Source organism: Salvelinus alpinus, chromosome 1, assembly GCF_045679555.1.
Source record: "Salvelinus alpinus chromosome 1, SLU_Salpinus.1, whole genome shotgun sequence".
NCBI lineage: Eukaryota > Metazoa > Chordata > Actinopteri > Salmoniformes > Salmonidae > Salvelinus > Salvelinus alpinus.
The window spans coordinates 43,492,828-43,516,235 of NC_092086.1; the positions used below are offsets into that span (position 1 = coordinate 43,492,828).

Consider the following 23,408-nt stretch of genomic DNA (forward strand, 5'->3'; position numbering starts at 1 on the left):
CTATTTAACTCTTAACACACATCCGTTGGTTTTTGAGGACCAAAAAAGTATTCTTCACACCCAATGACCTCACACACTCATACTTACACACACACACACACACACACCCAAATGGCAGCAGTTACTACTACATGCGAGTACACCACTGAATGGTAATGAGATTACTAGGTTAGCTCCATTACATTCAGGGATACATGCCCTGAATACCAGCCCTCATTTCGCTCTGTGTTGAGCTAGATAGAAGACATAGAACAACCATTTAACTTAACAATATTTGAAATTGGGTGACGGGTATGTTATTTAACCTTAACTAGGCAAGTCAGTTAAGAACACATTCTTATTTACAATGACGCCCTAGGAACAGTGGGTTAAACTGCCTTGTTCAGGGGCAGAACGACATATTTTTACATTGTCAGCTTGGGAATTCGATTTCGCAATCTTTCGGTTACTAGTCCAATGCTCTAACCACTAGGCTACCTGCTACCCTATTGTTGTATATACATTACCATTCCATTGTTTGGGGTCACTTAGAAATGTCCTTGTTTTTGAAAGAAAAGCAAAAAACAAATTTGTCCATTTTTAAAATAACATCAAATTGATCTGAAATATAGTGTAGACATTGTTAATGTTGTAAATTACTATTGTAGCTGGAAACGGGTTTTCTAATGATCAATTAGCCTTTTAAAATTATAAACTTGGATTTGCTAACACAACGTGCCATTGGAACACAGGAGTGATGGTTGCTGATAATGGCCCTATGTAGATATTCCAGAAGAAAAAAAATGTTGTTTTCAGCTACAATAGTCATTTACAACATTAACAATGTCTACACTGTATTTCTGATCAATTTGATGTTATTTTTACGGACAAAAGATTAGCTTTCAAAAACAAGGACATTTCTAAGTGACCCAACTTTTGAAAGGTAGTGTATATATTAATTTTGCTTTTCCGAGAGAACATTCTTCTTAACTCTATCCAATGATTCAGATTAGAAGTATAGGCCTTCTTTATCATGTTGATGTAGATTTCTCTTTAGGAAGAATAATGCTGGGTAATGCTTGTTTCTGCTCCAGGTGAACCAGAGGCAGGACTTAACCCTCCAGCTAAAGCCCTGCCACCTGTGGAGGGAGACTGTACAGCAGCTGTGGTACAGAGAGAGGAGGCCCCTCCATCCTGTCCTCAGCTGAACGGTGGGCCCCAAACATGCTTCAGGCAGGAGGTGTCCACCTACAGCGGCTCTCTTGGGGAGGTCGGTGGCATGTTCGTGTGCAATGGTCTGAGGGAGCATTGGATCCCACTTCCTGCCACTGAGCTGGGGGATGCTGCTTTGGTGACCACCAAGACTGTGCAATGCTCCGACTGAGAGGACATCATTCTGACATATAAAACCACATGGCCATTGTTAAGCAAAAGGACTTGTTCTTTACAGTATTGTTGGTACAGTATAATCATTTAGATGTAAAAACATACATTTGTGATGGTGTAGGGCTAAAGACAAACCTGTAAGCCTATACTGTGGGAGACAACTATGTACTTGTGTTTCTATACTTAAATATTGTCTAAGACAAATCTGAGTAGATTGGGTTAACTCCAATAATAACAGGGCTGTTATAGGATATTTCTATTTGAACTCTTATTCTGTGTAGATTTTTCTGGTAGTTTTAGAATGAAGGTATTATCTGGACAATTATATGGCTATATATCATGCTGTACAAAAACAATAACATGGAATTCATAAAATGCAGCGATTTGATGCAATTTGGCGATATGTCAATGTAAAACCAGTAAAATTAGGAATAACATTTACATGAACTTTATAATTCACATTTAGATAATGTAGAAGTAAAGGTGACAACTGCTATTAACTTGGGGATATATTTGACACGACAGTCAACAAAACAAAAAACGTATTCTGTAGAAATTTTACCGACTCATATACAGTACATTTTGATAAGAAAGAGGCAAGGTTTTTGGTTAAACAAAAGTATACTCATCTTTTACAGAAAGTAATTTTGTTCCAATTCAGTGGACACACTTTACTAATAAAGGTTGGAAAACCTATTAAAAAATGGTATTAGACATGTATTAGCGTTTCAAACTACACATTTCGTACTATGACCCAATAAAATGCACTGAGATTAATGAGAAACTATGAACCAACACTGTGTGTATACATCATTTATAAGATGTAATCATCACGTTATTGATGGCAATATTAAGCTTTAGTATTATTATGCTTCGGTGATAATCAGTGATATTGTTTTGAACAATTGTTCATCGCTGAGAAAATGCAACAATACTCATATTTGTCTTTTCTCCAGGGGCTTCTTAAAATAGAGGAGTACCATCCTGTTCCTTGGTTTACTGGTTCAGGTTTTCCTAAAGCATCTCCATTACAGACTATTTATGGAACGTCCCCACACATTTTGCTCATGTGACCCAAAATAACCTTTAGCTCAAACCAGAAAGCCATGTCTTTTACCCAGAAATTCATTGTAAAATAGTCAGGTTTCCTATGTATAAGGCATTACTGTAGCTATTATATCAGGTGAATATAAGGCTACTTGACTCCACTGTCACCATTTGACAGCGTGTAGTAGCCCTGTATCTCCACAGGAGGTAGTCTGGTCCTGGGTGGCTACAGGTAGGTGCTGGGAATGTCTGTGATGGCCAGGTGTAGGTACTCTGGAAGGCCGTCCTCCTGGCTCCCATTGGTCTCCCTCCTCCTGACTCTGGTGGAGAGGGTCTTCCTCTTCTCCATGCCGTTGGTCCCCGCCCCTCTGTTCTCCAGGCTGGACACGATCATCTCAGACAGATCCTGCTGTAGCCTCTGGAAGTTCTCCCTGAGGAGACAATCAGGGACAAGATGTTTGAATTATTTGACATGCATAATGCTCCATATAGATACAGTATAAGTTCAGGATGGGTGGTTTCTACTCACGCTGTCGGGGGCGTTGACAGGTTGTATTCTGTCCCCGTCACCCCTGTTAACCAGTATGTCATCTCATTGCCTTTACCCTATAATACATACACAAACATACAGATTGTTGGCATAATCTGAATTCTATACTCACAAAACCATCTCATAGCTTTATGAACCCAGCTTACCTTCAGAAAGGTCTCTCCTCTCTGCTCATACTCAAACTTGCAGTCTGTCCGTTGGAGAATGTTTATGGTGGGCTGGCTGACATGGATTCTTAGTGCTGGAGAGGAAGCACGAGAGGTGTCATCCTATGGTGAATATATGCTGCTAGAATGGAGCTGTGCTTGTGATAGCTGAGGAGAAGGTATGTAAGTGTTCATCCCAGTGGTTATGTTTGATGTGTCGGTGTCTGTGTGTGCTGTCTCTTACGCAGGCCTGCGGACTCCATGCGTGAGGCAGTGTTGACCGTGTCTCCAAACAGACAGTAACGTGGCATCTTGTTCCCCACCACACCTGCCGCACACGGCCCTGTAAATACACCAGACACAGTGAAAGCTAAACACACAGCAGGCAGTGAAAGTGTTGCTAACAGGACTGTATTGGCCCAATATTATTAACTTAAAATAAAACTAAATTGTGGGAAAATTAAAGCTCCATACAAACTACTGTATGGGCCAGTTATATTGTGCTGAGATGGGGTACCTGAGTGCACCCCGATGCGGATCCACAGGGGTATGCCCGGTAGGTGTTGGAGCTGGAAGGTCCCTACGAAAGCTAGGATGTCCAGGGCCATGTGGGCGATGTCCACTGCGTGCCGGTTGCCATTGCGCCGCGGCAACCCTGACGCCACCATGTACGCATCACCGATCGTCTCCACCTGGCAGAGAGAGAGAAGAAGAGACAATAACCCTCTGAAATGTCATCTGAATACAATAATAACATTCATATGAAAACTGTTTTCCGCACTCAACTATTCCATCTCAAATGGTATGAATGCTTTCAATTCCATAATACTACAGTAACAACAGTACTGTAGATTATTCTTTAGTACAGTGGCTTGCAAAAGTATTCACCCCCTTGGCATTTATCCTATTTTGTTGCCTTACAACCTGGAATTAAAATAGATTTTTGGGGGGTTTGTATCATTTGATTTACACAACATGCCTACCACTTTGAAGATGCAAAATATTTTTTACTGTGAAACAAACAAGAAATAAGACAAAAAAACAGAACATTTGAGCATGCATAACTATTCACCCCCTCCAAAGTCAATACATTATAGAGCCAGCAATTACAGCTGCAAGTATCTTGGGGTATGTCTCTATAAGCTTGGCACATCTAGCCACTGGGATTTTTGCCCATTCTTCAAGGCAAAACTGCTCCAGCTCCTTCAAGTTGGATGGGTTCCGCTGGTGTACAGCAATCTTTAAGTCATACCACAGATTTTCAATTGGATTGAGGTCTGGGCTTTGACTAGACCATTCCAAGACATTTAAATGTTTCCCCTTAAACCACTTGAGTGTTGCTTCAGCAGTATGCTTAGGGTCATTGTCCTGCTGGAAGGTGAACCTCCGTCCCAGTCTAAAATCTCTGGAAGACTGAAACAGGTTTCCCTCAAGAATTTCCCTGTTTTTAATCGCCATCCATCATTCCTTCAACTCTGACCAGTTTTCCAGTCCCTGCTGATGAAAAACATCCCCACAGCATGATGCTGCCACCACCATGCTTCACTGTGGGGATGGTACTCTCGGGGTGATGAGAGGTGTTGGGTTTGCGCCAGACATAGCATTTTCCTTGATGGCCAAAAAGCTCAATTTTAGTCTAATCTGACCAGAGTACCTTCTTCCATATGTTTGGAGAGTCTCCCACATGCCTTTTGGCAAACACCAAACGTGGTTGCTTATTTTTTACTTTAAGCAATGTTTTTTTTCTGGCCACTCTTCCATAAAGCCCAGCTCTGTGGAGTGTGTGGCTTAAAGTGGTCCTATGGACAGATACTCCAATCTTCGCTGTGGAGCTTTGCAGCTCATTCAGGGTTATCTTTTGTCTCTTTGTTGCCTCTCTGATTAATGCCCTCCTTGCCTGGTCCATGAGTTTTGGTGGGCGGCCCTCTCTTGGCAGGTTTGTTGTGATGCCATATTCTGGATTTATTGGTGCTCCATGGAATGTTCAAAGTTTTGGATATTTTTCATAACCTAACCCTGATCTGTAATTCTCTACAACTTTTTCCCTGACCTGTTTGGAGAGCTCCTTGGTCTTCATGGTGCCGCTTGCTCGGTGGTGCCCCTTGCTTAATGGTGTTGCAGACTCTGGGGCCTTTCGGAACTGGTGTATATATACTGAGATCATATGACACTTAGATTGGACACAGGTGGACTTTATTCAACTAATTATGCGACTTCTGAAGGTAATTGGTTGCACCAGATCTTATTTAGGGGCTTCATAGCAAAGGGGGTGAATACATCTGCACGCACCACTTATCCGTATTAAAAAAAACTTTATTTTCTCGTTCTTTTTTCCATTTCACTTCACCAATTTGGACTATTTTGTGTATGTCCATTACATGAAATCCAAATAAAAATATATTTCAATTACAGGTTGTAATGCAACAAAACAGGAAAAACGCCAAGAGGGGTGAATACTTTTACAAGGCACTGTATGTGAACATGTCAAGCCTCAGTCCCAACTACCTTGTATACATCATGGTGGTCCAGGATCCTGTCAAAGTTCTTGTAGATGTCGTTGAGCATGTCCACCACCTCCATGGGCGTGCTGTACTGGCACAGGGTGGTGAAGCCCACGATGTCGCTGAAGTAGACCGTCACCTCATCAAACAGCTCTGGCTCCACACTGCCCGTCTCCTTCAGGGAACGCACCACTGGGCTGAGGAGGGAAGCAGGGGGACGGGAGGTTAGGCTGAGCGACTCCTTGTCGTTCTGTTGGCTTCCAAAAGCTAAATAGGCTGGCAGGTGTGTTAGGGTAAAGCGTTAAGAGGATTAGGGTTGTTAGGGTTGAACCAGGATGTGGACATAACGCTCAGTTTAGGGTTAAGGTTAGGGTTGTAGCTAGGGTTAGGGTTGAACCAGGATGTGGACATAACGCTAAGTTTAGGGTTAAGGTTAGGGTTGTAGCTAGGGTTAGGGTTGAACCAGGATGTGGACATAAAGCTCAGGTTAGGGTTAAGGTTAGGGTGATAGTTAGGGTTGAGCCAGGATGTGGACATGAAGCTAGTGTTAGAGTTAGGGTTAAGGGTTGAGGTTGAGCTGGGATGCATGACATACGCTGGCAGGAGCAGGAAGTTGAGTCTGTCAGCCCTGTCCCTCTCAGCCTTGTACAGAGAGGTTCTCTCCTCCACCAGGTGCTCCAGGTTCCTGGAGTACATCTGCAGCCGACGGATCAGGTTGTCCATGTAGCTCTCATTAGCCTGGTTGTGCAGGTTGCTGAATGATTGTGGAACATGGAAAAAAATGACAAAATCTCTGTTATGATAAAAGCCCAATAGCTCAGAAAATCTTTAACAAGAGAAAAATCCAAATTGGAGATTGTCTATCACTCCAACTTTTGCATGAATAACGCATTGACAGAACTCTAAATTTCTAAGACGTCTGTATGTTAAACACAAATCAGCTGTTGACATGCCATGGCTTTTGGTATGTAAAAAGGGTTTTGATTGACTGAATGTACTGAGTGTACAAAACATTACTAGCATCCGCCTTTTCCATGACATAGACTGACCAGGTGAATCCAGGTGAAAGCTATGATCCCTTATTGATGTCACTTGTTAAATCGACTTCAGTCAGTGTAGATGAAGGGGAAGAGACACGTTAAAAATACATTTAAGCCTTGAGACAACTGAGACATGAATTGTGTATGTGTTCCATTCAGAGGGTGAAAAGTGCTTTGAACGGGGTATGGTAATAGGTGCATGGCGCACTGGTTTGTGTCAAGAACTGCAACGCTGCTTGGTTTTTCACAGTCAACAGTTTCCTGTGTGTATCAAGAATGGTCCACCACCCAAAGGACATCCAGCCAACTTGACACAACTGTGGGAAGCATTGGAGTCAACATGGGCCAGCATCCCTATGGAACACTTTCGACATCTTGTAGAGTCCATGTGGGGTGCAACTCAATATTAGGAAGGTGTTTTGTACACTCAGTGTAGATATGGAATATCAGGCATTTTGTACACACACAAACAAACTCACACATCATGCACACACACTCACACGCTCACTCTCATGAAGCACTGGGCTTACCTGAATATCTTACCCAGAGATCCCTCTATCTTCTTGAAGTCTGGCCTCCTCTCCGGGTCCTCTTCCCAGCAGTTCTTTATCAGCATGTAAAGCTGCAGGAGACAAGTAGAATGACAACCATACATACAAACTAACACAGATATGCATACGTACGTGAGGAATGCTATGAGGGGCCTTGTACCTCCGCCTCGTTTTCTGCTGCTGTCTCAAAGTTCAGATCTGGCCTGAAGAAGCCAGTTTGACTTGGGTACTGCACCATGTACAGCTTCTCTGAGGGAGGAAAGAAAGGGGAATTCAGTTGACAGCCATGCCCTCATTTACAGTAAAATAATACAAATTTCACTCTCCTTTTCCAAAATCACTAGAATAGTAATTGATAACAGTGATCCCTAGTGAGCAGAAGTTGTATTTACATGTAATGGCCAGCAGGGGCCGCTGTTAAATTGCCAGTGTGAGATGCATAGACATAAAAAACTTGATAACTTTTACTATTGCTAAAAACTGTTCTGCATGACTCTCTGACTCTAGCCGCCAGACCGTTGTTACCTGCGATGTCGGAGCAGGCCTGGGTGAAGAAGGGGTTCTTCCTCAGTATGATCTCCTGAGCGATGATGGCAAAGCTGTAGACGTCCCCCTTCTGGGAGATCCCCTGCTTCCGGAGGTGTTCTGGAGCTGTCCACAAGTCTGACAGAAAGGAGAGGGACCAGAATGGGATATCAAATCCCTCTCCTGCTTGAGTTTTTTACTAACTTCATTGCATAATACTTTCAGGTTGAATCATTTACTTGTGAGGGAAATAGTGGGCAGAGGGCTTCACCTTTGCAGGGGTTGAGGATGGTGTTGCAGCCAAAGTCTGTGATTTTGACCACCATGCGGTTGTCCACCACACAGTTTGAGGACTTCAGTCGGCCATGGACCTCAATGTTGCTGGAGTGGAGGTAGGACATGCCCTGAAACCGCCACCAGGGTGAGCCCCACACAGCTACAGCATGCAACACCAGTGGTTCCCAACCAGGGATACTAGGACAACTGGGGGAACTTGGCCTATCCATAGGGGGTACTTGAGAACTCATGAGACCATAGGGTTACTGGTTCAATGCACATGAGGGGGTACTTAAGGGGTACCGCGGCCAGAGCAAAATTCAGTTGGTGGTACAGTAAGCAAAAAAGGTTGGGAGGCACTGGATTACACCATATTATAATGTCAGTGCATTTACCCACAGTAAACACATAGTACAACCAAACTACATAAGCATACCTTAGCTATGTCATACATGACTGATATCTTGAATTCCAAGTCCATGAAGGTCTTTTCAGGATAGGAGATTGTGTCATTAAGGACATACTGTAAAGACAGTGAATTACAGAGTTTACTGCAGTTCAATTTATGCTTGAGTGTTTTTGTTTCTGCCTGGTAGGGTATTAGAAAACTGAGTGAATGTAACTGTGACCCAGGCGCTGTCGGTAAAGGAGTCCTGTAATCAACATGTGTGTAAATGTCATTTGCTTATCATTTCACAATGAAGATATATGGGTGGAAAGTAGGTCACTGATTCCCACCATAAAGTCATGTTCTCTGCCAATCCTCTTACCCTCAGGGATCCCCTCTCACAGAATTCAAACACTCCAAACAGGCCATACTCAAACTTCACCGTGCCATAGAACTTGGTCAGGTTGTAGTAGTCAATACGCAGGAGCTGAGAGAGAGAGAGAGAGAGAGAGAGAGAGAGAGAGAGAGAGAGAGAGAGAGAGAGAGAGAGAGAGAGAGAGAGAGAGAGAGAGAGAGAGAGAGAGAGAGAGAGAGAGAGAGAGAGAGAGAGAGAGAGAGAGAGAGAGAGAGAGAGAGAGAGAGAGAGAGAGAGAGAGAGAGAGAGAGAGAGAGAGAGAGAGAGAGAGAGAGAGAGAGAGAGAGAGAGAGAGAGAAAGACATCCTCTTAAGGGTGATCATGACTTCCTCACACTTATTTACACACTCTACTTTTATCACCTAGTTGCTCACATAAGGTTACATAGTCGATCTCCTCTGATTGACACGGAGATGAAAGATTGCTCCATAGGGCCACAAAGCCACAAAACATACACAAATCCGCAAACCTCTATTGTTCACATCACGATAAGCAAATATATGGTTGACTTTGAGCCATATAGACACTCAAATTGGACACTAGATCAGTGGATAGCTGACTGGACTAGTGTTTGAATCGGCAGGTTAGAAGGAACTACGATAGCGGGGGAAAGGAAGTGACATCACTAGCAAGAACCTTACAGTGTTGAGCTCAATCCTCTGGATCTCACTGAAGTTGCCGTCTGTGTGTTGCAGCTCCTTCAGGATCACGGGCTGAAAATAATAGATCCATAATAATAGAGTAGAAGTTATGCCCATTTCAGCCTTTGAGAGTAGTTACTGGTGGGTCGTTCCTCCAATTCAGTGCCTTTCAAGAAGTGTAACTGTCACAAAGAGCACATATTCAACTTCATGAAAAACACTTTTTCCCCGTCTCAAGGGGTTAAATAAAAATATTACTATAGTAAGTGCCTATTAAGTGTCAAATAAAGTAACAGGGTTGACGATTTCATCTTAAATAAGCCATAATCCCCTTGTGACAGGATAAATGGAAGCTTGTTGTGTGCAACAGGGGGTTGCAATTGAATGCAACCTTCACAATATTTTTGTAATTGTTTTATCATTTCTAGCCTGTCTATCTATGGGTAACCTGGTTGACGTGTTATGCTCGACCCGCTCAGTTTTCCACCACAAAACACCAGAAAATTGCCACAAAGACTAGAACCAGCTCACTTGCTTTTTATACTATGATTTGACGATTAAGGGAAAGGGAAAGGGGATATCTAGTCAGTTGCACATCTGAATGCCCAACCCAACCCCAACCCAACCCCTCTGAATGAAATATGTTTATTTTGAAAAACATGTTTAAAAGGAATAGTTGTACCATATTAACGAGAGTTCAGTTCAAGTAACAGGGTTGACCTTAAAATGAGGAACAAACGTAAATGAATCACTAATCACATGAAATAAATAATAACCTTCAGAAACGACTTTGTCAAAGCAACAAAATAACTAGGGCTTTACAATGATGGTGAAATTTGGGGGTTAAGTGGGTTAAAATCTTCCTAGAAGTCAGAGAGGGTGCACAGAGGGACATATCAAAATGCTGAATTTTTGCACTTTAGCAAATCTTTATTTATTTATTTAATTCTCCATGTGGTCTACATTAAAGGGCAGTTCATTTAATATAACAGGCTTTTAAAATGTTATATTGGTGCACAAATCAATGGGACGCAAAAGGCAATCTTTTGGCGGAACGACCCTGGTATGACAACTCACACCATGTCTTTAAGTCAGTTAATGGACCAAAGAGTGTAATGGCACCTTTTTGTCATAGCGCGCCCTATGAATCTGGTAACAGCTGTCCTTCCTGTTGTCTTCATCGATCTGATATATAGAAAGAAAAGGAATAAATAATGTGGAATAAACCGTCAACATTAATAAAATATCACAAGACTATAGGCATCCAATTAGATCCCTGGGTATTAGAGAACACAGGGAGTATCAGAATGTAAATGAAAGAATTTAAACCAACATCAGTGTAACACCAGCTTGTATTGACCATGCATTATGGGAGTTTGAGAGATTACATACTATAAATAGAAACAGACAGGCAAAAACATCATGACAAGGAGGAGGTGAGGGAGCTCACCTTCAGTGAGACCAGGCTTAACTCTTTCCCATCCAGCGGACTAATCAGGTCTTGGCTGATGTGGGACCACCTCTTTTCGTTTTGACGTTCCTTCATGTTCTGCCTATTGGCCATAAATCAAATGTAAACAGTACAGGGAAATGCTTGCTTGCAAGCTCTTCCTCAACAATGCAGTAATGCTAAGTAATATAAAAGAAAAATACACACGAGAATATATACAAGGTCAATATCAGTACCAATCAATGAAATGGATTCTGGTGACAGTTGTGTAATCAGGTTTAAAGTGACTGAGCAGAAGGGTAAATATAATAATAATAATAATAATGTTAATAACAATAATAATAATAAATAGACAAACACAGAGGTGAATGAGGCATGTCATCAAGCAACATTGTGATTGGACAAAAGTGAGAACACAGAGGTTGGTGTGGTGCATATTTGACCTGTAGAAGATCAGAGCGATGGCAGTCACCACCACAACACTGACACTCAGGACGATCACAATGATATCCTTTGTCTTCAGATCTGGAATCACAAACATAGAATAAGTATTCCCCCCACCAATACTGTATCTTCGTACCAAGAGGTAACAGAAACTTCAAAAGAGCTTGTGTACTAGAATAAACTTTGTACTGTTACTAGTAGCCCTAGTGTTTATAAATCAAATCAAATCAAATTGTATTTGTCACATGTGCCGAATACAGCAGATGTAGACCTTGCCATGAAATGCTTACTTATAAGCCCTTAACCAACAATGAAGAGTTTTTAAAAAGTAAGAAAAATGTGCTAAATAAACTAAGGGGAAAATAGTAACACAATAAAAAAACTATAACGAGGTAATGTACAAGGGGTATAACGGTACCGAATAAATGTGAAGGGGTGCGGCTTAGTCGAGGTAATTGAGATAATATGTAGGTAGGGCTAAAGTGACTATGCGTAGATAATAAACAGAGAGTAGCAGCAGTGTATTGGAAGAGTGTGAACGAATGTGCATGTGTGTGTGTGAGTGTCCAGTGAGTGTACATTGAAATGTATGCACTCACTACTGTAAGTCACTTCGGGTAAGAGTGTCTGCTGAATGACAAAAATGGAAATAAAATAAGGGGGTCAATGCAAATAGTCCGGGTAGCCACTGTTCAGCAGTCTTATCGCTTGGAGGTAGAAACTTCTACTGGCCTGTTACAAGAGCTTATACAGTGCATTCGGGAAAGTATTCAGATTCCTTGACTTTTTCCACATTTTGTTACGTTACAGCCTTATTCTAAAATGGATAAAATTGTTTTGGTTTTCCTCATCAATCTACACACAATAAAACCATAATGACAAAGCAAAAACAGGTTTTTAGAAATTTTTGAAAATGTATATTTACGTAAGTATTCAGACCCTTTACTCAGTACTTGGTTGAAGCACCTTTGGCAAAGATTACAACCTCAAGTCTTCTTGGGTATGACACTACAAGCTTGGCACACCTGTATTTGGGGAGTTTCTCCCATTCTTCTCTGCAGATCCTCTCAAGCTCTGTCAGGTTGGATGGGGAGCGTCGCTGCACAGCTATTTTCAAGTCCAGAGATGTTCGATCAGGTTCAAGTCCGGGCTCTGGCTGGGCCACTCAAGGACATTCAGAGACTTGTCCCGAAGCCACTCCTGCATTGCCTTGGCTGTGTTTTTTAGGTTCGTTGTCCTGTTGTAAGGTGAACCTTCGCCCCAGTCTGAGGTCCTGAGCGCTCTGGAGCAGGTTTTCATCAAGGATCTCTCTGTACTTTGCGCTGTTCATCTTTCCCTCGATCCTGACTAGTCTCCCAGTCCCTGCCGCTGAAAAACATCCCCAGATCTGTGCATCGACACAATCCTGTCTCGGAGCTCTACGAACAATTCCTTCGACCTCATGGCTTGGTTTTTGCTCTGACATGCACTGTCAACTGTGGGACCTTTTATAGAGAGGTGTGTGCCTTTCCAAGTCATGTCCAATCAATTGAATTTACCACAGGTGGAAATTGAAGTTGTAGAAACATCTCAAGGATGATCATGGGAAATAGGATGCACCAGAGCTCAATTTCGTGTCTCGTAGCAAAGGCTCTGAATACTTAAGTAAATAAGGTATTTATATTTTATAAATTTGCAAAAATGTATAAAAACTTGCTTTCGCTTTGTCACTATGGGTATTGTGTGTAGATTGATGAGGGAAAAAACAAATTTAATACATTTTAGAATAAGGCTGTAACGTAACAAAATGTGGAAAAAGTCAAGTGGTCTGAATACTTTCCAAATGCACTGTATGCCATTACCGTTAGAGTTGATTGGCTTGTCATCTGGCAGTTGGGACCCGGGCCAGGGCAGTGAGGGGGTGTTGTCCTCCACTCTGGTCTCATTTATGGACGTATCAAACACAAACAGGGTTTTGTACTGGAGGGGAGGTGCAATGACAGCGTTATTAAGTGATCATTAAATGATGTCCTGCTGCTGTTTAACAGGGGACGGAGATGGTGACCATTCCAATAGTTACATTGGATGAAGCCTACCTGTTTATCGATGGTGGATGTGTAAATCACAGAGAAGTTCACGTCCCTGTCCCCATTCTCATCCAGCACGTAGTGTCCCCCCATACCTGCACACAGATACTATTATGTCTAACCCTTTAAGAGTATCACCATTTATCCTCCTGAGCAGAAAACTGTTGACTGAAACACCAGCCCTTAACAACCATTTGCTCCCTTATTATAGCACCAATAATCACACCACTGTGAGCAACAATTCCAAAGAAATTGAGGCTATGACCTAGTGCTATACTCAAGGTTCAGGTTGGGAAATGTTATCTAATACAAGAGGTTGCAGAAGACATATAACCAGCTGAATTACTATGGTCCTCAGCTATAAATGGACAAAATGTGAAATGTTGCCCATAAAGGTCAGCAAAGAGAGAACACTCTAATTAGCCATGTACTGCACTGTAAAATAACTCTAAATGAAATGGGTTTCTGCATAATGTGTGGCTTTTCGTTCCTGTGTGGAGAATGACGGTGGTGTGACAAAAATGAAACATTTACTGTTCTGGTTTGCGCAAGTTCCCGTTGGACGAGAGTCAGAAATCAGATGCTAAAGGTTGCCGCCGAGCAGGATTGCCAAGTCCAACAAGTATAGGTTCTCACCATTGCCTGACGTAAAATGTTATGGTGTTTAAATGGAGGACTGAGGACAGGATGGACCATGGCTCTGGCCATTAGGCCATCCTATACCTTGAAAAGAGACATTCCTGAAGGGGTTTACATCGGAGAGCTCTGTGGCGGTTGGCTGTGTTGCTCTGCCTCTCAGCTCACTGGTCAACCTCTGCCTCAGCACATGGCCAAAGAGCAACACACCGTCATGGTACCCCGCTACATAGTCATTTAACTTCTGCAACAGGAGAGGAGAAGCAGTCAGGAAGACAGGGAGAGAGATAGAGAGAGAGTGAGAGAGAGAGATGTTATCTTTGTTTAGACATTAGGAAGTCAGAAGAACTGAGGAATGAAGACAGATGAGTGGAGCAGGGACTAACCGTGCTGTTGTAAACTTTGTTGTTGTATTGTCTCTCAGGCAAGGTGAGCACCAGAACATTGTCCATGCTTGGGTTGGCAGTCATGTTAGTGTGATACCCATGGCTAGGAGATAGAAAAGTTACATGGTTTCAACTTTCAATCAGTGTCCTCAAAAGAAACTATGTAATGTAGTGTAACAAACTACCAAAACCAGTCTCACTTATAGATATCGATGAGGATGAAGACAATTTCTGGGGGAATCGTTGTTTCGTTCTTTATAGTGGTGATGTCATCTGGGGTTCCACAGAGGATGAATACTGAAAAACATTGTGCAGGGGTTATAAATCTGTGAGATGAAATAACATCTAAAAGATTGTAGCTAGGTTCCAAAAGTTTTGTTTTAAGTATCAATTGATTTATTTCCTATTCGGGGTGGAACAAGTGGCTGGAGGGTAAGGCATGGATAAGACTTGAGAAGGTATTGAAGAAGACAGAGGGAGAAACACACCGTTGCTGTGTCTGTTTTCAGACTGAATAGCTTTCTTCAGCTCTTTCTTGCTGCGTAGCATCTCTCTTGAGATTGACATAGCAAACTGGACCGAGGGTGCCTCCAGAGCATTGATGTACCTATGACGATGGCAAAAGGGAAGTGATGTAACGGTGCACCATGGAGCACCCAACAATAAACTCTTCTCTCCCTGACATCAAACTTACTCTAGATATGTATGTTACAGTGTTACAGTCTACCATACACATGCAATGAGCATCTCTGTACTGTCTGTATGTGTGGACGTGGCGGAAATCCCCTTTCAAATGCACAGGTGTTCCATCTCACCAAAAACAGTCTTCAGTTTGGTCTGCCTTCTTGTAGACATAAGCGCTCCCCCAGTGCATCTTCAGACCATGTCTGGTGAAGTTCCAGAAGTGGACAAAGAAGTTGGAGATCTTGCGTGCCGGGGGCAGCAGGCGGCTCAGGTTGGCCTTGTAGTCACAGGACAGACCGAAGCTCCCGGCGGAGATGATGGGGATAGTCAGGGTCAGGCCTATCTCCACGCTGAGACACACAGACCGGGGGTCACACAGTTCTCCAAATAGAGGGATCATGACCAGCAGGTCAATCTGTCCTTATCTTACAGGACAACATATTATAAACCAGCATAACAATAAACACTATTATCATAATCACCTAGTGGGTCATTTACCACAAGTACACATCATCAACTACTAATAATCAGGCAAAACAAATACTTGTTCAATGGGGATGACAGAGACAGGGATCATTAACATGCGTGTGTGCGTGCAAGACAGAGAGAGTACTTACTCCACCATAAAGAAAGTGGCAAATGTACAGGAGGGTCCCAGCATGGCACATCCCACCTCACCTTTAGTCTGGAGCACAAACAAATACGTACATAAACATAGGCACTTATGTTGTTGAGTAATGGGGAAGGGCTTGTCTCTGTCTCGTTTCTCTTACTGAAATAATGTCATCTTTATTAATCTTATAGGCCCTCTTCATCAGCCCAATTTTAATCTGACTGAAATTACTGCTTAGTTTCAGTATAGTCATTGCGGTATACGTCCATAGGAATGGAAACTTCTCCACCTGATGTCTTAGAAAAGTTTTACTAGCCAAGCGGATCCAAATTATATGCCTACTGTGAATAGTTGAAATTACACTTCAATGGCAATTCATCTTCTCATCTGCACATCTAAATCAGTCTATCAGTCAACATATACAGTTGAAGTCGGAAGTTTACATACACCTTAGCCAAATACATTTACACTCAGTTTTTCACAATTCCTGACATTTAATCCTAGTAAAAGGTCAGTCTTAGTCTTAGGTCAGTTAGGATCACCACTTTATTTTAAGAATGTGAAGTAGCAGAATAATAGTAGAGAGAATGATTTATTTCAGCATTAATTTCTTTCATCACATTCCCAGTGGGTCAGAAGTTACATACACTCAATTAGCATTTGGTAGCATTGCCTTTAAATTGTTTAACTTGGGTCAAATGTTTAGGGTAGCCTTTCACAAGCTTCCCACAATAAATTGGGTGATTTCTGTCCCATTCCTCCTGACAGAGCTGGTGTAACTGAGTCAGGTTTGTAGGCCTCCTTGCTCACACACACTTTTTCAGTTCTGCCCACAATTGTTCTATAGGATTAAGGTCAGGGCTTTGTGATGGCCACTCCAATACCTTGACTTTGTTGTCCTTAAGCCATTTTGCCACAACTTTGGAAGTATGCTTGGGGTCATTGTCCATTTGGAAGACCCATTGCGACCAAGCTTTAACTTCCTGACTGATGTCTTCAGATGTTGCTTCAATATATCCACATCATTTTCTTTCCTCATGATGCCATCTAAATTGTGATGGCAAAGCACCCCCACAACATGATGCTGCCACCCCCGTGCTTCACGGTTGGGATGGTGTTCTTCGGCTTGCAAGCCTCCCCATTTTTCCTCCAAACATAATGATGGTCATTATGGCCAAACAGTTCTATTTTTGTTTCATCAGACCAGAGGACATTTCTCCAAAAAGGTATGATCTTTGTCCCCATGTGCAGTTGCAAACCGTAGTCTGGCTTTTTTATGGAGGTTTTGGAGCAGTGGCTTCTTCCTTGCTGAGTGGCCTTTCAGGTTATGTCGATATAGGACTCGTTTTACTGTGGATATAGATACTTTTGTACCTGTTTCCTCCAGCATCTTGACAAGGTCCTTTGCTGTTGTTCTAGGATTGATTTGTACATTTCGCACCAAAGTACATTCATCTCTATGAGACAGAACGTGTCTACTTCCTGAGCGGCATGATGGCTGCCTGGTCCCATGGTGTTTATACTTGCGTACTATTGTTTGAACAGATGAACGTGGTACCTTCAGGCGTTTGGAAATTTCTCCCAAGGATGAACCAGACTTGTGGAGGTCTACAATTTAGGTCTTGGCTGATTTCTTTAGATTTTCCCATGATGTCAAGCAAAGAGGCACTTTGAAGGTAGGCCTTGCAATACATCCACAGGTACACCTCCAATTGACTCAAATGATGTCAATTAGCCTAGCAGAAGCTTCTAAAGCCATGAAATCATTTTATTGAATTTTCCAAGCTGTTTAAAGGCACAGTCAACTTAGTGTATGTAAACTTCTGACCCACTGGAATTGTGATACAGTTTCTTGTTCGAAAGAAATTTGTGGAGTGGGTGAAAAACGAGTTTTAATGACTTCAACCTAAGTGTATGTAAACTTCCGACTTCAACTGTAATATCTTCAAGTAGCAATGGTGTCCTGGAAGAGATGGTATCAAGATGGGAATGGAAGTTATAAGTGAAATAATCTGTCTGTAGACAATTGTTGGAAGAATTACTTGTGTCATGCACAAAGTAGATGTCCTAACTGACTTGCCAAAACTATAGTTTGTTCGAAAGAAATTTGTGGAGTGGGTGAAAAACGAGTTTTAATGACTTCAACCTAAGTGTATGTAAACTTCCGACTTCAACTGTAATATCTTCAAGTAGCAATGGTGTCCTGGAAGAGATGGTATCAAGATGGGAATGGACATTACTGTCTAAAAAAGACTGGCTCACATGCAGGGACTTGAGTATCTCCACTCCCTCACAGCTACTGCTCCCACAGCCCTTTCGTTTGTACAGCGTGGTGTTGAACCCATTGAAATTAGCCGTTAAATTGGTGTTCAAACCTTGTCATGGGAGAGAGTGTTGTAGGAGGATGAGATAATAACTGTTATCAAGCATAATGACATTTCCAATAGGTTTGTGTGGTAGGTTACAGCTGAATTTTGTTTATCACTGACACGTTTGTTTTATGTTGAAATTAAAGTATGTTGAAATTAAAAATAAATACATGTTTCTGTACCTGCTGCAATGTTCAGTTGCCTGTCCGCTTCAATTGCTTGCAACACTGTACCCTTTACAAACCCTAGGCTCCAGTCTGAGGTTTCATCCTCCAAAAGTACAACGTTCATGGTGTATTTGGGTTTTGATTTCATGCATTTGTCCAGCATTCGGCTCTCAACAAGTGCCACAAATAAGACTCCAACGCAAAGAAAACAATTTGAATTCAGCATTTTGATGCTGTATAGAACAGGATTTTTTTAAAATACTGTAAAAAAGATGCCACTATCTAAATCCAGATGTAGAAATTCTTAACATCTTTAAAGACACACCCTTAAGGGCTACAGGCCACTCCAAACCAAAAAGGTAGAAAAGTTAGAAATAGGAATAAGAAAAAAGATTGTTTTAAAAAGCGGGACTGTAAAAAGAAAAAAGTCAATTTGAGTAAACTACTTCAATTCTTAGATAGGCTAAATATAAAATGAAAAACAATGGTTAGACCTTCAAAAACAAAAAACAAATGAACACTAAGTTAGTTGCAATCACAGGAGACACACCTACCAGAGCTAAGGTAGAACAAGAAAAAATGGGATAGAAAGAAGTTGTTTATGTCACTTCAACCAACTCTCTGGATAAAGTAATGGTATATAACAAAAAGTAGACAACCCTCTGATATTAAAAGTAGAAAGGTTTGAAGGAGTAGCAAAGGCAATAGATCCACCAGTGAGCGCTTCAGTGAGATAGTACCTGTCAGCCACTCTGTCACACGCGTTAATGAACAACCACCAGTTGACAGATTGTGCACACAGAAGAGGGAGGGCAGCTATGCCTGACACCTACAGTTAATTTATTTATATATCTCAATATGAAACTGAATGATTTAATCATGTTTATAAACATGCTATTTGTTGACCCTGTTAACTTATAGGAATAATCCTGTAGTATGCAGAACACTCTATAGAAACATTGTAAATTAATTTATTGTAGGCCCTACAATAATCTACTTACCTCTGAGAATGTATCTCTTTAAGCATGGCCTTTATTGAGTCTCTATTGTTTCCTTGTATAAGACACAGGTGAGTAGGCCTAAATCCAAGGGTTCAACTGACTAGTAGAAGGAATTGGAGGAAACAATGTGTTTCTCCTAATGAGAATTAGGAGAAACGAAAATACAAGAGAGGAAAACTAAGACAAAGGAATGTTGACCAGTTCACAAGGAGGCATGTGAAAATCAAACAGGTAGATGTGAAAACGTATTGAGGACAAACAAATGTGAAATCAATGGAAATTACAGAATTATTATATAGCAACACAGTCTAGAATGCCCCAGAAACTCCATGTTCAGTAGAAGGGAGAGCTTTTGCAGGGAGAGGGGCGAAGGTCACAAAACACCATAAAATGGATGCCTTGTGTGCTGCAGATAAATGTGTCGGTTATAAAAGCAGGTAGATTGCAAGCCTATAAAACTGTTTGCTAGCCCTTTAAAGGGGCAATCCGCAGTTGTAACAATAACAAAGTGATTCCCCGCCACTGTTTTGGTAAAACGCTGAGTAACGTGGCTGGAGAAATGTAACCACTCTCAAATTCATAGATAGAGCTATGGATGCAAGGTCTGACTATCCAGGCTGCATCACATCCGGCCATGATTGGGAGTCCCATAAGGCGGCGCACAATTGGCCCAGCGTCGTCTGGGTTTGGGCGGGGTAGGCCATCATTGTAAATAAGAATTTGTTCTTAACTGACTTGCCTAGTTAAATGAAGGTTAAATGAAAATAAATTAAATATCCATGATATCAAAACGATAGCTTTAACCATATTTTTAAGCTATGCAATTTTTGTTTACATTTACAAACATTGGAGTAAAACAATCAGATATTTTATGGTTTTGATGGGTTTTGACAGTTGAACTAAGCTCATGAGATATTTATGAGTTATATTCTTCAAGAACCAATGGGTACATACCACTAATTTATAGGTCCAAAAAATGGATGTAACAACTGAGGATTGCCCCTTTAAAGCACACACACTACAACATTTTGTGAAATATACACATTTTGGAGAGACATATCAACTAAAGATGTTCATACATTTATAGGCTATTACACAGTTTTATTTTCAATTTTCCAAAACATGTATAGTTCATGTAAAATCAAGAGAACTGGTTGCAGAAACACATATGCCTTCTCTGTGGCAGAACCTGTGTGTACTGTAGTCTAGGCTATAATACATTTTCCAGACTGGCATATTGAGTTGTCATATTCCTCCCCTCCTTACTGCCCTCCTTCCAAGATTGTGCCCAGTCTCCATGTGTATCATTCATTATCGTGCTCGTTATTGTTCATGTTCTCACATTGCTGTTGTTTTGCTCCTCAATGAACAGAATATCTTGCAGTGTGTGTGTATTGTTTGGGTTGCCATGTCAAAACCTTATCGTATTTACTCTGAGTGTGCATCGCTTTCTGGCATTAAAACTTCTTCGCCCAAATACCTTGAACTCTAACAGTAACTCCATCATGTTCTGAGGCAATGGGCTGTTAGTTCTGTTTACTCAAGTCATATACTCTGCACACACTCTTACATGTACACCGATGTGTTCAGGAAGGGGAACTGGGCACCGGGGCTGTAAAAACGTATATAAATATTACATTGAATGTGTCTAAGTGTAATGACTGGGTTGGTTTGGGAAACACAGTTATTCTGCCACATTAACACAGTGAGAGAGAGATGATAATGCTTCCGTCTTCAAACACCCCAGTTGATTAGCAAATGGAGTAATAATGTGTTAAAGGTACAAGAGATTGTTTTAATAGTGACTGTAAAGCTCTCTGATTGCCACTGGACAGAGTGGCATGACACATGCCTGTTATGGATGTTTTTGTTTTCCTCAGAAATATGGACTTTGCTGAACACTTCAGTGCATCTATAAAAAGATATGAGAAAGGCTGTCTATGTAAATGCTTCCTCACACACACAGACAAAACCTGTAGGCATACTATAAATAAGAAAGAAGTCATTTTTAATATAAGTACTACTACTTAAAACATGAACACATTTTCAAATATAAATCATAAATTGTGTAAAAAGTTAAATGTTGCCTACTGCATAGAGTGATTTGTTGTGCATCACAAAGTGTTTATGAGCAATAAACGCCCACATGTCCAAGCAGAGTATTTCCTGTTCGCTGAAGGGTCTCTCAGTGTTTTGTTTCTCAGTGACTGAGGCTCATGATGGGATCCCTATGGCCTGAGTGATCATCTGTCTCCTTTAGCCAGCCCTATTTATCTCTGTCCGTCCTGTAAATAAAGTATTTATCAAAAACACAGATAATACAAAGCTCTGGATACTGCAAAAGCAGGCTGCCACCCCAACTAGGACCTTGACACATTTTTAATGAAGGGGAAAGTGAGAGTTGAGTAATGGTAAACTCACTGAGGCATGCTGTAAATTGTGTGTTGTGACTTGTAAGTAATCCTGTCTCTGCTTCACAGTATCTGCTCTGTTATCTCCTTCGTCATAGGGCAACCCCTTATCTATTCATGGATTTGGTATTAATGGGGCCTTTTAAAATACAGACTTAGTGACTGGCCTCAATATTCATCACGTTAATTGATATTATGTTACCAAGGCCAACTGAAGCGTGTCTTTAAAGTCAAACATAGATGGCTTTTTCTTTAACATCATTCTTATATTCACTATACAAATACATACGCACAGAAATAATATATTGTTACAAATTAAAGGCACAAATAGATTCCAGGCCAAATCAATGATGTGATTTATTGCTGTTGTGAAATGTGAGAGGTATATTGGTCATTAATGGTGGCTATGCAAAGCCATTCATCACCTGCTGCAATTCAGCATTGTATGATCTCCAATTCTGACCTCAGTTCATTGTCCATTAATCACATTACAACATTCTTTTTGACTAAAAAAGCCACACAAAAAATAAAATCTAAGTCTACTAACCTAGTCTTAAATGTTGGTCAATGGACAACCCTTTGTGAATTGATCAGATGGCCCTTATACCTAGTATCTCCTTAGAATAGTCTAGTGATAGGCCTATTAATAAAAAAAACTATCCCAACCGATGCTGTTAGTCTTATTGTGTTCATGATTATGTAGCCATTCTCCTGAAACCATCGAATTCTATAAAATGTGCGCCTCTGATATTGATTCCTAGATGAAGGTGCATTGTGCGTATCAGCTAAATATAGAGCAAGGGTATACCAAGATAACTGGTAGATAACTGGTAGAAGGATAAAAGACACACGACAGGAGTTTTAATTAATTTAGTTGCAAGTTGTATTAGTCGTATGTACAGGATACACGTGGTCCATCGAAATGCTTACTTGTAGGTTCCTTCTCGACAATGCAACAATAAGAAATATTTTCGAAATCTATTTGAAATACATGGTTTTCATGTCCATTCATGATGTTAGAATATCAAAATATGGACTGTTTATTAAGGAGTGACGCAGAACAAATGGCCATCTGTGCTCATAGGGACCAGGACTATAATCATGTCTTCATGTAAACATGATTTTCCCTTTGATGCTGACAGACCTTTCATCTTTATTTGAGTTTCTCACCACCACAAGACATGTTAGGATTGCAGATACCCTTAACAGACAAATCCATCTAACAGCCCTCAGAACCTCCTTCGGGATATAGCTGTTCTGCACTATGCCATTTGGCTTCCATAGGGCACCGGCATGTATATTGTTTTAGCCTGCCCTCTAGTGGACAACTAACTTACTGATAATAAAAGCGACCATACACAAACGTCCTGGTAATCCTGCACAACAACTCTATCCAGAAGGAGCCAAGTGTAAGTGTGTATCTTGGAAGTTGGATCTATTTGACATTTTACAGAGGTAATTAAAGCAACACTTGATGGATCTATCAGCTAAACGTTATTCATCATACATTTCTCACTGCCTTGGCTGGCCTGATTAATGCCCTGGCTGGCCTGACATGCAGTAAGGAATCATTCCATTGCTTGGGCTGTGAATTTATTATACGATAGCCTACATTGTACATATCTAGGCACAGTCTGAGCACTGTCCTCCCCTCTAGGTGAATGGTCGAATTACTGTTGAGATGGGTCTTAATCAGTCTTGATTTGACATGGGGGTCAATGGACTTCTATGTTTAT

At 41.2% G+C, this 23,408-nt stretch overlaps 1 protein-coding gene across 1 annotated transcript; it reads right to left on the minus strand.

Moving 5' to 3' along the window:
* Positions 1–1,856: 1,856 nt before the first annotated feature.
* LOC139577012 (guanylyl cyclase C-like) lies at positions 1,857–19,001 on the minus strand. Its single transcript, XM_071403712.1, has 27 exons — positions 18,276–19,001; positions 17,987–18,099; positions 15,729–15,796; positions 15,243–15,461; positions 14,916–15,034; positions 14,628–14,724; positions 14,428–14,530; positions 14,129–14,285; positions 13,415–13,500; positions 13,181–13,298; positions 11,339–11,420; positions 10,896–10,998; positions 10,568–10,630; positions 9,446–9,517; positions 8,772–8,876; positions 8,438–8,524; positions 7,997–8,129; positions 7,726–7,863; positions 7,361–7,449; positions 7,180–7,271; positions 6,205–6,363; positions 5,614–5,806; positions 3,626–3,800; positions 3,353–3,451; positions 3,109–3,203; positions 2,942–3,018; positions 1,857–2,843 (listed from the first exon to the last, which is right to left on the minus strand). Exons 1-27 carry the CDS (start codon positions 18,484–18,486, stop codon positions 2,639–2,641), a joined length of 3,258 nt encoding a protein of 1,085 aa, XP_071259813.1. The 5' UTR covers positions 18,487–19,001; the 3' UTR covers positions 1,857–2,638.
* Positions 19,002–23,408: the final 4,407 nt, after the last annotated feature.